Source organism: Aptenodytes forsteri, unplaced genomic scaffold (genome assembly GCF_000699145.1).
Source record: "Aptenodytes forsteri isolate BGI_AS27 unplaced genomic scaffold, ASM69914v1 Scaffold273, whole genome shotgun sequence".
NCBI classification, from domain to species: domain Eukaryota; kingdom Metazoa; phylum Chordata; class Aves; order Sphenisciformes; family Spheniscidae; genus Aptenodytes; species Aptenodytes forsteri.
This window is the reverse complement of record NW_008795041.1, coordinates 118,189-133,494: the sequence shown is the minus strand read 5'-3', so window position 1 is coordinate 133,494 and position 15,306 is coordinate 118,189. Positions and strand designations below refer to the sequence as shown.

At 42.0% G+C, this 15,306-nt stretch overlaps 1 protein-coding gene across 2 annotated transcripts in view; it reads left to right on the top strand.

The window, feature by feature from the left end:
* Window positions 1–6,997: 6,997 nt before the first annotated feature.
* The window catches only part of VEGFD (vascular endothelial growth factor D), a 32,316-nt gene continuing 24,007 nt past the window's right edge, over window positions 6,998–15,306 (top strand). The window contains exon 1 of one of the 2 annotated variants that reach the window (XM_009276863.1): window positions 6,998–7,640. In XM_009276863.1, the coding sequence (XP_009275138.1) occupies window positions 7,551–7,640 (90 nt within the window). In that variant the 5' untranslated portion in view covers window positions 6,998–7,550. Of the gene's footprint in view, window positions 7,641–8,233; window positions 8,359–15,306 lie in introns of those variants that run through there. The other variant, XM_019471439.1, reaches the window with a different exon arrangement.

The window sequence follows — 15,306 nt, the reverse complement described above, 5'->3', positions numbered from 1 at the left end:
CCAGGGGGTTGTTTCTGCTTATTTCAAGGCCTCATCTCCCTGGCAGGACATCAGAACTAGGAAGCAAGAAACACCTGAGCCCTGGAACTTGGCCAGGTGCTTGAAATTGAGTTATTCTGTATTACTTTTAACTAAGAACTTTTTTGAGTCGACTGGATATGATTAAAATGTCCAGAAAAAGGACAAAGGCTAATTTACGTTTTAGGTAAATACACTTGGTTGTGAGACTAGTTTTTTCTGTCGTCCTGTTATGATAGACTAAGTCATGCCTACAGTTCCACCGACTGTTTACGTTGGTGAAGTCTAGCCTGGTATCTGAAGTGCAAAGATGAAACTAATCTTGCATTTTCCACTTCTATCACAAAGCCTGCCTACCTCAAAGAAGTGTCATCGTGAGTTAGGTGAAGCTCTCCAGGAGCACTTGAAGGTGATCCTGTGGTAAGGACTGCTTCAGAAAATATCCTTGCATGAATTCAGCTTTAACTGACCAGGTCTGTAACATGTATTTGCTCCTTGACCTCTCAGAATGCAACAGTCACTAGACTAAATGAGTATTTTCTCATCTAACAGATGTTTTATGATGCTATTTTCATCATTATAAGGCTGTGTCAGATCTCTCTGATGTCTTGTAGCTGCTCTGCTGCCACCATCCACCCTACAGCCACTTGAATTATATTGCTGTAGGACTCTACAGTACTGGATGAGAAAAAAGGAAATGTTTAAAGTACAAGCTGTGTTGTTGCCCTTCCACATGGAAATATCTAACATCTTGTTCTGACCGAAGAGTAGTTGCCAGCTGGTGCTACCTTGTCCATTGCAGCAGGAGTACAGAAGTGTGTACGGCAGGAGCAGATAAGGCTCTTTAACTTTCTCAAGACATTACCAGGGACTGCAAGGTTAAGGATGTTGATATCATTTGCAGTCACATCTTTCTCTTGAGAAATTCTAGGCTTGAAGTGCATAATACAACAAATGTCTATTCAGTTACACAAGTTGGTGCAAGCTGCACATATCCTTAAGTCCCAGGGTGATTTAGCAACAGTGCCACGTGTACTGGAGAAAATAAGAACCTGTTATTGTGTTCTTCTTTACAAGCACCCACGGGTTCATCTGTTTTGCTCGCAACCCATATAGGATTCAGCTGTCTGGATACTCACTGTGCTTTGCAGTTATACTTCGCTTTCTTACTGTACAGTAGCAGAGGATGAAGTGTCAGCTTGAATTTAGACATTGAACTGTTGATGTTGGATCCATCCTTTTGGTATCTGCTTCCTTCCTTGGCTTTGTGAGCTGTTTCAGACATCTGACTTGAACAGGTAGTGATCCTCAGACGTACTTAAACACTGTGCTTCACAGTCAGTCTGGAGGCAAGGCCCTTGCTACAATAATAGGTGTGAAGGATGGCATCTGCTCCCTGGTCAGAGCTCCCCCTCTCCCTCCTCCGCTCTCTCCTTCTTGTCCTCTCCCCTTCCTCCCCCTTTTTTCTTTCCCTTTCTTCTCCTTAACTGTGAGACATCCTTTACCTTTCTGTTCAGCTTGCCTCATTTCTCTGTAGAAAGAAGTGAGGACTTACAAAAGTCACAAGTGAAATAAAGGCTTGTGAATGCTATTACATACCTCTGTAATTAAAGTTTGATTATCGTTCCAGTTGTGCCCTCATTAACGGTTATGTAAACACAGATGGATGTGAAGACAAGCAGACACAGAGCTCCCATTATTGTAGATAAATATGAATTACAGGAATCCAGAGAGAGGTCTTGCTCTCTGGATCAGGGGCTGTGAAGGTTAGGCTCCTTAGAAGTTGGGAGTTACACAAACAGACGCAAAGGAAGCACTGAAATCAAAGAAACACCAATTTCTTCATACTTGGGCTAGCTACAGCTGTCGCTCAGCACAGCAGCAATCCCAGCAGTGGTTTTCCATCTTTCCAGGCATTAGGTATTACAAATGTGAACTAGAGAAGGGTAACAAGGCAGCTGTGCTCTTCGTGAGGTTGGGGCAGAGCCTTTCAAAGACAGAGCAATTCAAAGGTGTGTTCATCACTCAAAGTTCAACCAAAAATGTTTGTTTATGATTTTTATCTGCCTTTTACTGACAGTGCTCCTCCTGCTGCGTGCTGTTAACAATAGCGTCCCTCCTCTGAGCTGGGCTGCAGCATGGCGTGGCTGAGAACCAAACCGGTGGATATTGTAGTTCGTATTTGCTAAAGCTAAGAGTATGCCTGCCCTTCAGCCAAGGGTGTGTTTGTAGCTTGTGTAGACATTCCCTAGTGAACTTTAAGCTAGCTAGATTGGGTATGGATAGCAGTTTAGCCACTGCAGCCTGGAGCGCAGTAGAGGCACGGCACCCAGTTGGGTTGGCCCGCTTCTCAGGCAGGTTTTTCAGCCTGCACTGAGCTCTAGGTTTGCTGCAGCAAGTAGACAATTAGGCTATCTAATTTAAGGGTAGCTAAAGTGTAACTTTATGAGATGAAGCAGCGTTCTGGCTGGCATGAGGGCTGGCTCTGGAGGTGGCTGGTTGGTACTGCCCTCATCACTCCACTAGCACAGCTTCAGCAGAATCTTGCCATGCTCTGACGATGAGACTCTGCAGATTGGATTTTGCATATTTTTCTAAATTTTATCAATCAGCTTAGCAATTAGTGTGATGTTTCAAGAATTCTGCTATTTTATAGAAATTTCTGATGCCAGTAGCTGTTTGACTAAACATTGCTTTATTTAAAAAATATTTTAAATTTAATAATTACTTGATTATTAATTTAATAATGTGTACTGAGTGACCTCGAATTGCCATATAATTGCTATGTCATGACTGTCTTATTAAATCTAAGTTTGATTCTTGTTTGTAATATTTGAGATAATTGACCCAATTTTTCTTTTCCTATGTCATTTTCAAGAAAACAAAAGTTCCTCTGTGTGTGGATTACTTAGAGGGAATGTACAGATCTGCTCATAGAATCATCTTACAAATACTTACTTAATGACATTCATTGGGAATTATGTTATTTCCCTGAGCATTGTGCCATGTTGAAACTTGAAATTGTGTGGAATTCTCAAGTGCAAAGTATCTGGTGAAATAATACTTTATTTGAAGTAAAGGCAATGAACTGTCTTTATTGATCTCCAATTTTAACTTTGCTATTTGAGACTGATCAATTTAATTGGAGTTTGTTTAGGGCATATCCTCATGAACTTTCCGTGATCTGAGTAGTCCTATTGATTTATGGCCTACTCTTGTGTTAAAAGGCCTGAAATATCTTCCTTTTGTGTTTTTTTACATTTCTCCAAATGAATACGGTTTTTGTTTGAGGTGTTTCCCTTTTAGTTTTGTCTGGCAAACAGTGACACTAGTCTAGACCTCTCTGCGGGTATAAGTTATTTTCAGATAGCCGAAGGAATTTACTGTCTCACCTGAAAGAATTTCAGCTTGAAGAATATGAGTTCAGCATTGTCAAGAAATTCCTCTGTTCCTTGGGTGTGTATGCATGCAAGAAATGCGTAAGCTAAATATGGTGCTATTTTTTGAGTTCTAGTCATCTGTACTGGCCTTTTTTCTCTTTATTTGCTGTGAAGCCCAGTATAGAACCTGTAACGCACCATGAGAAGCAGTTCTGGTAAATAAGCTGCACTTGGTCTGCACATACTAGCTTAAAAATTAGTGGAACGTACCAAGAAAGTATGATTAATCTGTTCTTAGGAATATCTACCAAGTTCTGGGTCTTTTATATGTTCTCTTCCATCACAAAACCAGAGTATGGGAATCAGTGAATCAGGGTTTTTATGCAATGTATGTGAGACTTACTTTGGAATAGAGACTAATATGCTTAAAATTGTATTGAATAAATTATACATAATGTTGGCAGATAAATAGATTTAAACTTCTTTTCATCTGTATTGTTCACCCCTTTGAGACATCAGTGTTGATCAATATTTGAAATAGACTTAACTAAACTAAATTTTTAAGCTCTTCTTGCAAAGAGCTGACTCATTGCCACAATATTAATCTATTGTTTGCTCACCCAAAGGTGACATAAATGTTTGAATTCTTGGTTCATTACACAGTATTTAGCCTTGTTGATGTCAATGGAGCTGCTTATTCAGCTACAAAAGTAGTCATGTAAATAGTCATGTAAATTTTATTTAAGTAGTTTTTTATACAGTGCTAGATTTTAAAAGAAATACAGCCATGCACAGAACTGAGCAGGTGGTTCTACAATAGCAAACTGAGATAAAACAAGAAACTAGAATGTGAGTATTGTTAACTTGTGCTCATATAATAAATGAAAACACAGGGCATAGTCCTAGGAGGTGTCTGGTCAGACAGCAAGGCTGTTCACTTCTGTTGCAGGCAGCCTGCAATATAATCTCAACATACTTCTGAGTTTTGAGCTCCAGCGCAAAAGTATTTAAATTGTTCTCAGTGCAGCAGTGGGCAGGAAAAATCATAAGAAAGCTGTGTGAGGATCAGGGCTGAGGTGGTGCTGGAGGGAGCACTGATTCATATCCTGAATTGGAGGAGAGAGACAAGAGCAATAGGGAAAGGGATGGGGACAGTGGTGCAGACGGTGAAAACACTGTTTCCCAAAAATCCATCATCAGTTGCTCTTCTGCCCTATTAACTGATTTCTCTTGCTTTGCCTTTGCTTTCACTAGCAACTTTGAGCTAGATTTAAAGTCCTCTACAGGTAACAAAAGGGTTTTTTCCTTCTTTGCTAGTCTTTGTGTCTGAGTCCTAAGGGAGGGACTAGGTATTTTTTGTCTTCTGCCTGCAGCATCTAACTTGCTCTTCTGAACAAGTTTGATTCAGTGCCTGAGGGTCAATTCAGTCTTCCTGCCAAAAAGCCCACTGAAGCCAGCGGTGGGTGGACTTTTCTGATGAACGGTTTGCTTTGAGAAAGATGCAAGTTTGGTCTTTCCAAATGTATTTGTAATTTAGAGTTGAATTTGGTAAGTAACAGTGATGAACTAAAACACACAAAAAATATTATTGAAGTGTTTTCCTCCAACATTTGCAAAACAAACAGCCTTGATTTTCTAGTGCTAGATTGCTAAGAGTCCCAGAAGCATGGTTTGTGGGTCTTGCAAGGGCAGAAAGGCAATCACCACCCTCACCGTGAGGCTGAGGATGTGAGACCCCTTGGGTTTGAACTGCTTTCCTTCTTGATTTAGAGCAGAGACCTGAGCTATGCTCTTGCTCTCAGAAACGTGCCTTCCTTGCTGATTTGCAGAACATACCACCACAGGTGCTTTTCACTCTTCCCGCCGAAGCTGTTTTGCTTCGTGTAAGCAGTTAAACACTCGCTGGGCTGACAGGAGAAATTCCATCGCTGGTGTTTAAAAACCTCAGTGCTGTTTCTGGGCTTTCCCTTGCTTCTGCCAACTTACGAAGTGGAGAGGTGGTGCCTGTGAGAACGACTGATGCAGTCTGGCTGACGGCTGGAGGGAAGGCTTGCCCCAGGTGCCTGGTCAGGCTGGTGAAATTTTGCATCCCTGACCTGTGCTGGAGACAGGCTGTGTAAATATCCCACTCACCAGGCATGAGGGCATGAGGGCATGTACTGCTTCTTGCCTGTTTTGTGAATCTGGGTCTATGTTTCAAACAATGATCCCCTTAAACGACAGATATTGATGGCCAAGCACTCCCTCCAGTTAATTACAGGTCAATAGAAAGTTATTATGATGCAATCCTGAGAGTGGTTATTTTTCATTTGGTTCCTTAGCTGAAGCAGTGCCTCCGAGGCTGAGGAGTGTTCCTTTAGTTTAGGAGGCTTTCAGTTCCTGTAAGGAGATGGATATTACTATCGGAAGGGAAATGGAGACATTAAATGAGGTCAAGGTGACTGCACATAAGCATTAGATAATATGTTAATTTAAAATGATGAATGAGATAGTTAAAGTATTTTAATGGTAAATGACAGCACAGACACGGCGTGTCCCTTGTAGCATGGGGCCTGTGAAACTGTGGGAATATTGCTGGCAGCCTGGGTGCGGGGAAGGTACGAGGGGGAGGAGCAGGTCCACAGAGAAGAGGAGCTTTTTAACACCCAATGCAAAGAGGTGAAATTCCAGCTGCCCTTGTACAAACCAATGTGGGCTAGGTGGGGGAGGAAGCCACCAGCTAGAAAAAAGGGGGAATTTCACAAAACAAGTGGCAAAAGACAAAGCTAAAAAGTAATAGTTATGTATATGTTTTTAAAACATAATGGCTCAGTTAACTGACAACAGCTGGGAAGACTGGATGCGAACAATTTTCTCTCCAATGTCCGTTTGTGATGAATACTTAAGAAGAAATTATGCAAGCTAATGATAGTTACAGAAGCGTGACTTGTATTTAAGAGAGCTAGTGCTTGGACGTCAGAGGTAGGAAACCAGTGCTCTGAAATATTAGGTACGTGACTGTTTTATGATAACAACTGTAGAGTCTGATTCTGCAAACCCTAAGCCGTGTGAGAGTGGGACTACTCTCCTGAACACAATATATTATATGAGTACAGGAATATAGATTTAGCATGTAAATGTTAGATCTCCATTTTGGTTTTAAACTGTGGAAATATACAGAGAAAAGGCATGCACATCTTGGGGCAGAAATAATGATTGTGTTTTGCTGCAATAAAAATAATTTTTTTCCTTTTATATCTGTAGCTTCATGAGGTTTCATTAAAAAAATCAAAATCCTGTTTGTTGTCAAAGATAGTTTTTAACTTTCCTTTTTAAAATCTATTCAGAAAACCCTATGCCACAGAAGATGGAACACATTAAAGAAAGTCAGCCTTTCTCTTTTCCTTTCCCTCCCTCTCTTTTTTTTTAAAGAAGTAACTTAAAATATGTGTGCTGTGTAAGAACGTGTGCTGAAGTTTCACGTTTCAGGTAATCTCCTTTAAAATAATGGGAGTCTAGATTGCATCAGTTAGTTTAAAAACTGCTATGCTATTGGTAGGGACAAAATGGGATTAGAGCCAAAATTTGACTGCATTACTGCCAAAGTCTGTATCAGATTTAAGACACATGCTTCCGCAAGCTTCCATGAAGGTTGTGAAAAAACTTTTAATACAGAGTTGGATTACAGCTCTCGAGCTCAAAACATTGGCCATTACACTACCATCTTAAAAGGCTGCTGTAACACGGAGCACGGAATAGAGCTGATTTCTGACATTTTCTGGACCACAGATGGATTGTGAATGCCTCTTTGTGCCTTGATGGAAGATATATTAACTTCAGTAACTGGAATCCATACCTGATCACTTGTGAGCGTGTATGTGTATACATACAGAGAGAGATATATATATATATTTAAACCCTTATCATGACTTTCTTTCAAGTGTATCTAAAATCTGCTCTAAGAAATGACATTCTTTAGATGAGCTTACAATTGTTTTGAGCAGTAAAGAGCCAGATATTTACTCTCATATGTTGGAATCCTTTGTGAGTTTATAAGAGGAATTCTGGAAGCCTTTCTTTTCTGTATTGCTGATAGAGAAATGCATTTCGAAACAGACGCCTCTAGCTGTATGACGACGACTGCGTAGTAACCTGTGGATTTTAAACATCAGAATGTACAAACCGTGGGCAACTGTGCATATTTTCATAGTTTCTTTCCTACATCTGCTGCAAGGATCTGACTATGAGAATGGATCTGTGAAGGTAGGTGATCTTTATTTACTGTCATTCCTAATAACCCAAATTGCCAGGATTACATACATTTAATGTGCAAGGTGGTGGTCTTTTTGCTGTTTTGGTGCTTGGGGTTTTTTTCGTGATGGTTTAGTTGCACAGATGCTTAGCAGCCATAGAGGAAAGAGAATCTATAAAGAAGTTAAATCTATATTTGCTGTTTAATATTTTATGTCTTTTTACTAGTTATTTTTAAGTACTTGTATACTTTGTTCTTAAGTTAAACTTTTAGTGTCGGTCATGCAAAATAAAAGCACATCTAAACAAAAATGCAAGTCAGAGCATTTAGAATACTTGTTAAATACACTTTTTTATTTCAGGTATTTATAATTGCAGGAATTAGTATCCTGGTATTGAAAATTTTCCTCTAAAAACACGTGTTCATCAGTTGTTCACTTGTTTGCCAGAAATCAGATAGATGTTTTTCTTTTGTTTTATTAGGAGATGTTATCCAGGACTTAAAAATAAGCAGCAACTAGTAATAATAGAGCACATTGCCTGGGAATTAACCTTTCTTCTGAATATAATGCAACAAAATTTAAGCTGAAGCCTCACCTGGAGAGTAGGATTTTTCAGATCTGACTTTCTGAGACAATGTGAGAACATCCAGGACAATCGTTTAGAAAAATCAGAACAAAAACTGGAACAAGCTTCTACATGCGCAGTGTGTCCAAAAATGATTAATTCGGTGTGTGGTCCAGAACAAATTATTTGTTTTTCACTAAGAGAGCAAAACAAGCTAATACTTTTGTTTTCAGTTCAGAAAACCTCCTGCTTGCAAGAGATGACCACACACTAGTCTGTGAACTGCACTGCATGCTGACCTGTGTTTTAGAAAAGAAATGCTAGGTTATGTGCTTAATTGCAGGCTGCTGTTGCCAGCACACGAAGTTAGCAGCGGTGAGTGATGTGTGCCTCAGGATGACTAATGACTAACTCCTTTGCCTGCTCACCATTCACAAGCTTCTAATTTATAACCTCAGCAATCAGTTCTTTGAAGGCATTAGGACCAGACTAATCAGTCTTGTATATATTACCTTTATGCACTGCATGACAAATCACTGGTTTCTTACATGTAGGAATCACTTTATTTAAACCAGAAAGTGCTTTCTAATATAGAATACTAACCGTTGTATAATTGGCAGCGATGATAATTCTGTCCTCACGTGGGCCACAAGTTTATTCAGCATAATAGTAAACCACTAGTTAGCCCTTTAATTAAATTTTGAAACCATATCCACTTCGCCTAGAATAAATGCAAGAGCTCTTCTTGCTAATTTAAACTGGTTTATCGTTTATTCACTGTAATAGGTTTGTCCATCCAACATATGTACATCTGCAATTTTTGTCATTGAAGTTTGGCTACTGCTCTCAAGCAGCCAGCTTAGCCACAGGGTACTGCACGTAGTAACAAATCACTGTTAGTTTCCAAGATTATCCTGAAGGTATCGTGTAGAACACACTAAAAAGGGCTGTTGGCTGCTGATTGCCACAAGGAAAAGACTGGTTTTCCGCTTGTTCTGGCTCTTTCTGTGCAGACAGAGATTTTTGGCTAAGCTGTTGATTATTTTTCTTTTAATGTTTTACATAGTATGTTAGATTTCTGGGTTGTTTTGGCATGTATGACCTGTGGGCTTTTGTGTGTGTACGTATGTGGATATACCCCACAAAATGTCCTTCATGTTACAGTGTTTGATGGTACACAGGGTTATGCCTATTCTTACCGATTGTACCTCAAATTGAATTTGCAGAACATGGAAATGACGTATAGCATTCACCTACCACGCCTTATTTTTTTTAAAGTTCTTTAAGATCAATGGCAGTACTGCCTGGATAAAAGCCACAAGGTCAGGATGCAGGTAATATGCAATGAATGAGACCCAAGGAGTGTTAACCACCAGCAACCTGCTCTTCCCCCATTATATGAGTTCAAGTAGCTGAGCTCTGCCCAGGACACCTGAAGTTTTAAACCTGTCGATGGTTTAAACCATCAAGTGGTGTCAGTGTGGTATCATGCGATAGAGTTTCGGGGGGCTAAGGATTTAAATACTCTCTTATCCCCCTTCCGCAAATATCCTAATTAATGCCGTGAATGTTAAAATGCTTATGTACAAGCTGCCGTGATTCAGCAAGTATCTCCGTTGTGTTCGGCTTTTCCCAACCCTTCAGAAACGCCATTCTCTTCTGGGTACAGGAGTCCCTTTTCCCCCCATGTGCACACCAGGGCCGGTTGTCCCCTGCCCGTCAGGCCCAGCTCCTCCTTCCTCTCTCCATTCCTGACCTGTTCCAGTCCCAGCATTTGACCCGTGTTCCCTTACCTCCAGGACTCAGGGTCTCGGTTTCCCTACTGGGCTCCCGTTCATGCTCTCCGTGTGCTGCCCTCCTTCCCACTCGCTTCCTCCTGGGTGGGGATGTCCTGCTTCTCTCTCAGGCCCTCAGGAGGTCTGTCCCAGTTCCTCAAAGACAGCCCTACTGGCCCCTTTTGCTTTCCAGTCATGTCTGCCCATGGTCCGCCCTTCCCTCCCCCATCCCTAGCTTCTCGCTTTGTCTCTGTGGTCACGACTTCCCGGCTTTCCTTTTCCTGACCCCAGTTTCTAGTTCTGGTCTCCCCGGATGCTCTCAGCCTCCTCGGCCAGGTCTTGCCCTCTTCCATCAGTGTTCATCTCCTTCCCCTTCCACAGGCAAATCTGGCAGCTTCCCTTCCCTGGTTGCCTGACCCCTGTGGCCTGAGGGAGAGGAAGGGCAGGTCCTCGGTTCTCAGCCCCATGAGCTGGACCTGCGGTGGCCTGCACACATGTCCTGCTCCGCTCCTGAACGGAGTGGGGACAGCACAGGCCCCATCTGCTGAGCGTCTAGCTGCTAAACCCTGGCAGGTCTCTGCTGTTGCTCTTGGAGGTTTTTACATTTGGGTGGATTTTTGCAGGGATAGCAGTAGACACATCTGGGCCAACAAAGGTTCCTCAGGTGTCAAAACTTCACATCTGTGATCCACAGCTGGGAAACACCAGACGTCTGCAAAGACGAGATTGCCAGAAAATGTTTTTGCACGGATAAAGAAGGAGCTTCATCTTCAACTATGGTCAAGCCATTTTGAGAGAGAAAGCAAAAAATTATTAAAATCGTTTTGAGGCAGACATCTGGCATGGAAAGTTTCAGCCTGAAACATCTAACGTCTGGCAGTGTTATAAACAACTGGAAAACAGTCTCATGATGGGAAGCGGTGGGCAGCCTCAGACTGGGACAGCACAGCCGCGCAGGTGTCAGGCAAGGCTCCTTAGCTGAACTCACGTCAAGGCTGGCAGCAAGCCCTCTGCCTTGCACGCCAGTTGCTTGGTTCAGGATGCCAGCCTGACATACGAAGTCCTCATTGAACAATTAGATTTCCACATGGGTTTTCTGAAGACTGAGCATTATTTTTCTTGTTTTTTCATCAGGAAATGTTTTTAAAATTCCTTGTTGAAATTTTGTCCTGACAGTCTCTTACGTTTTGGAAACCCTCGGCTAGGGAACTGCAAACTTTGCTGCCTCTTTTCCTGTCTCTCCCCCACACATTTTTCCTCTCCTTGAGCAATGACAGACATAGGCTACTTTTTCCAGAATTTTAAAATTAGATGCAAAGAACTATGTCCTATATTCATCAGAGCTGAGGCGAATTTTTTGCCAAGAAAAGCCAATGATCTGTCAGAGCTGCTCCTGCCTTCCAACACTAAAACTGCCTCTCTAATGAGGCTGCAAGGTCTTGATCTCTGAGAATTTGAGTCTCATTGCTCCCTGCCCTATTCTGTCCCTTACGTTATTAATAAAGTGTTAGGGGGAAGGCAAGAGAAAGGGACAACTGGTAATGCCCAAGTTATAACAGACTCACAGCCTTTTCTTTTTGCAGGGGTCTTCTCCCCATGGTGAGCCCTCCTTTGGTGCATCAGAGAGAAACCCGCAGCTGATAGGCCTGAGGAGTATCATTGAACTAGAAATCTGCTTTCTGATCAGAAGACCAAGGGGTTAGTTATGGTTAGCCCTGGAGGTAAACATGGCTGCTCTCTGTTATATGCACTCCTTTTCCGCAGCTGAACCTTTTTTACTTCTGCACTGAACATCGATAGAGCCTTTAGTGGTCATTTTTGCTCTAACAGATCTTCTTAGATTCAACAATCTCGTATTGCCACTGTGAGCTGGACAGAGGTGGAAGCCACTTTCCAAACACAGCTGGTGCATAGTCCCTGTCTGCTGGTGAGTGTGAAACAGCACTTCGCCACGATCCTTGGTCCCTGGACCACCTAAGTGGAGAATGCTTTGCCCCTGGGAAGGCATGGCAATACTGGAGAGCCATCACACCGTGAGCAGAAGGAATTGGGAAGTTCTTTGCATCTCTCCCTTCCTAGAGCCAGCTGCAGTCTGCCTGTCTGTACAACTAAAACAGACAGAGCTCTGCAAAGAAACCTAAGCAGCAGAGCTGGATGTAAGCTTTTGTCTCTGTAATTACAACAGACACTGTTTTTCAGATAGATCTACACAGCTCTCTAATAACTGCTTGCAAATGTTGCTCAGTTTCTAAAAAAGAGAGGTTCTAACAAATAGAGGTTCAGGAGTGGGAAGCCATCAGGGAGGTTGTGAGGAAAGCCAATTTGTTCTGACTTATCTGCTACTGCCTTGACAAGGTACAGTGAAGGCTAAGAGAACAATTCTGTATTGTTGCCATGCCACACGGCATCCGTCCTTGGCTCTTATCAATTTGGAAAGGAAACTACTAACACACTGCTACGTTATCAAGAACAGTTCTCGCTCGTGAGAAATAGCAAAAAAATCTCTCCCAGCTGCTGCTCCAGTCCAGTCCATCTCAGCTCTGACTGTAATGTCTGAGTATAGAGCAGAGCTCTGACAAGTACATCAGGCTGTTCAGATTAATCAGATGCAGCATTTGAGAAATTCATTCTATTAGTCAGCTGTTTGAAATGAAGACAGTGCTAATTAAACTTTGACATCAGTCGTGGCTCACATCTGAATCTGTGAAAACAAAGGAAGGCAGGAAGGCAGGTTCAGAGGGCAGTGGAGCAACTTTCTGTTAATTTGTGGTCACAAGGCAACCAAAACAAGCAATCAGCTCAGGCTCAGTGAGTGTTGCTTGTTTCTGCCTTATGTAGCCTACTTGTGCTTTCTCCCTCACAGGCATTTGCATTGTTTCTAACCACTGATGTGGTGGTATTGATGCAGGCTCCCACAGGAGGCAAACAGAGACATAGCCTGTTTGAAAACAGAAAAAAAAAAGTGGTACAAACTCTGGCTTGGGAGACCTCTGCCGCTGTGTCTGCAAATTTTGTTCTGATCACTGCTGTCCCTACTCCAGACTAGGGCTGAGTAAAGTTTACTTGTGTCTTATCTGCTGTGGACACCATATCAGTATCTGGGAAAAATAAGTAAGGTACACTTGTTGTAGGTGATAACTCATTTATTCTTATTCCCATTAAAAACCTCGTACAGTAGTTTTTATAGTTATCACTAAATGACTGGGATCTTTGTTTCTTTTAGACCTTTCTCTCAGGGCAAGTAAGTCCAGTTAAAAAAATGGCCATTGCTGTTTCTTGGGCTTGGCTTTGAGATGTGGTCCCAGGCTTTGCTGGGGGGAAAAAATGACCCAAGATATTTTGCTGCAGGGAAGTAAACTCAGTATGACACCTTTCCTAAAGAAACCCTTATTCCTTAGGAACTCCTTATTCCTCCCACTATGTGCCAGTCCCTTATCTCCTTCTCTGCCTGCTCCCTACCTCCCCAGCATGTTTCGGAAATCTTCAGAATCCATGTTGGGATTTGGGGAACGGGGACAAAATGCTATGTGCGCCCCACTACAGCGGCAGAGACCCCGTTTGCCCAAGGGAAGACCAAGCAGAATTTGCTCTTTTTTTGATGCCCTTGTGAAAGAGCTCTATATGGGCTTCTGTATCAATGAATAGCAGAACAATTGAGCAGGGTATTTTAGTTGCTCGCATTACGAAAAATTCAGCTTCCTGAAGGACATCTCCATATTTTTTCTCGTTTCCCCCAAATGTGACTTCAAGTGTGCGACCACTCAGCCAGTGGTAGAACGCCATCTAGGGTCCTTGCCGCTTCAGCAGAGTCATACTGAGTACAACAGACGTGCAGTCGAACACATGGGATTTGGCAATCCAATGTAGGCGCCACATGGGTTTGGAAAGGGGTGACTGCTCTCCTTATTATCAGGTTGTCAGGATGGCTTTGTCTGAGGCATGCTTTCAGATGGGAAGCATGCTGGGTTAGTTTTGAGAATTCATTGTCACCGCCTGCAGCAGGTCACTATTTGCGTGCAGTTGGGGAGGGAATTCTATTTGGGTCAGGTTGAATTGCAAAAAAGTTGCATCATGTTACTGTATTGTATGTCACATTGCACATAGAGAATGTGCCATACAAACAGGCAAAACTTTTCACTTTAATTAGCAATGTGACTCAGAAACCACGTTAGGACACTTTCCTGAACGGCTAGGGAAATATTACTTAAGAAAAATCACAATTCCAGGAAAATGTGTGCATGTGATTGGGGTAACATAAGTTCATTCAGTATTGGCAATGGCTTCGCCTTGTGAAGTGACATTTTGAAAACTGGCTGTCCAATTGGCTAGTCACACTGCCAAAACATTTATTAAAGTGTCTTGGGGCAAACCCAGAAAGCAATGAAAGCACTAACTGAAGGAACCTTCATCACATTAAAAAATATTTTCAAGTATTAAAAGAATACATAGTCATCTGATTTCATTCAGGTCTCTGTTACCGTTGGCCATTCTGTTACTGTTGGCTATTCCAAAATCACTGTCCAAATCCCAGCGACTTCCAAAGAATGGACAAATATCAAAAGAAAGTGACTACAGTCTGGGCACGCTCCTTGTAAACACCTATAATATGCTATTTTTGACATGTGTACCCTGTCACAGTGTTAGACTAGCACCTAACATTGTGTATGATGAATTAAGTGCTACGTAATGTTTCTAGCTGTGCTCTGTACTGAGCATCACGGCTGCCTGAACACATCGCAGCAATCAAGATGATACGAAAAAGCATACCAGTAAAGGCTCAGAAAACTTGCTGTAAGACTCCCAAAGCTGTCAGTAGCATTTGGGATATATCAATGAGTTACCACCCTGGACATTTATGACAATCCACCTGTGTCCTTTCACTGACCAAGCAAATATACTTTGCGTGATCACCGTAGGAGGGACCTAAAGGTAAACTCTCAACATAGATGACCAGGCTTGAACAGGAAGAAACTCCATACCATAGTAGATCTACTTTTTTCTTCCATCTGCCCGTCCAGCTCTTCCAACACTGCCGACAAAATGATGCGCAGTGAATGTTGCTACCTTCAAAATCACACTTCAGCTGCTGGGAGGATGTTTCCCACGAGAGCCAAAAGACCCGGCTGTGGGAAGAAATATTTGTTTAATGAGAGTTGTAGTTGATTCTCAAAATATTTGCTGGCTGGAAGAAAAACTCCCTCATTTTGGTGTAAAGATCTAGCTGGCTATATATATAGTTATATATATAGTTATATATATATAGTGTTATATATATAGTATATAGTTGTGAGAGGTATTTTGATAAAATATTATCAGTCTCTGCTTTGGGCATGAAA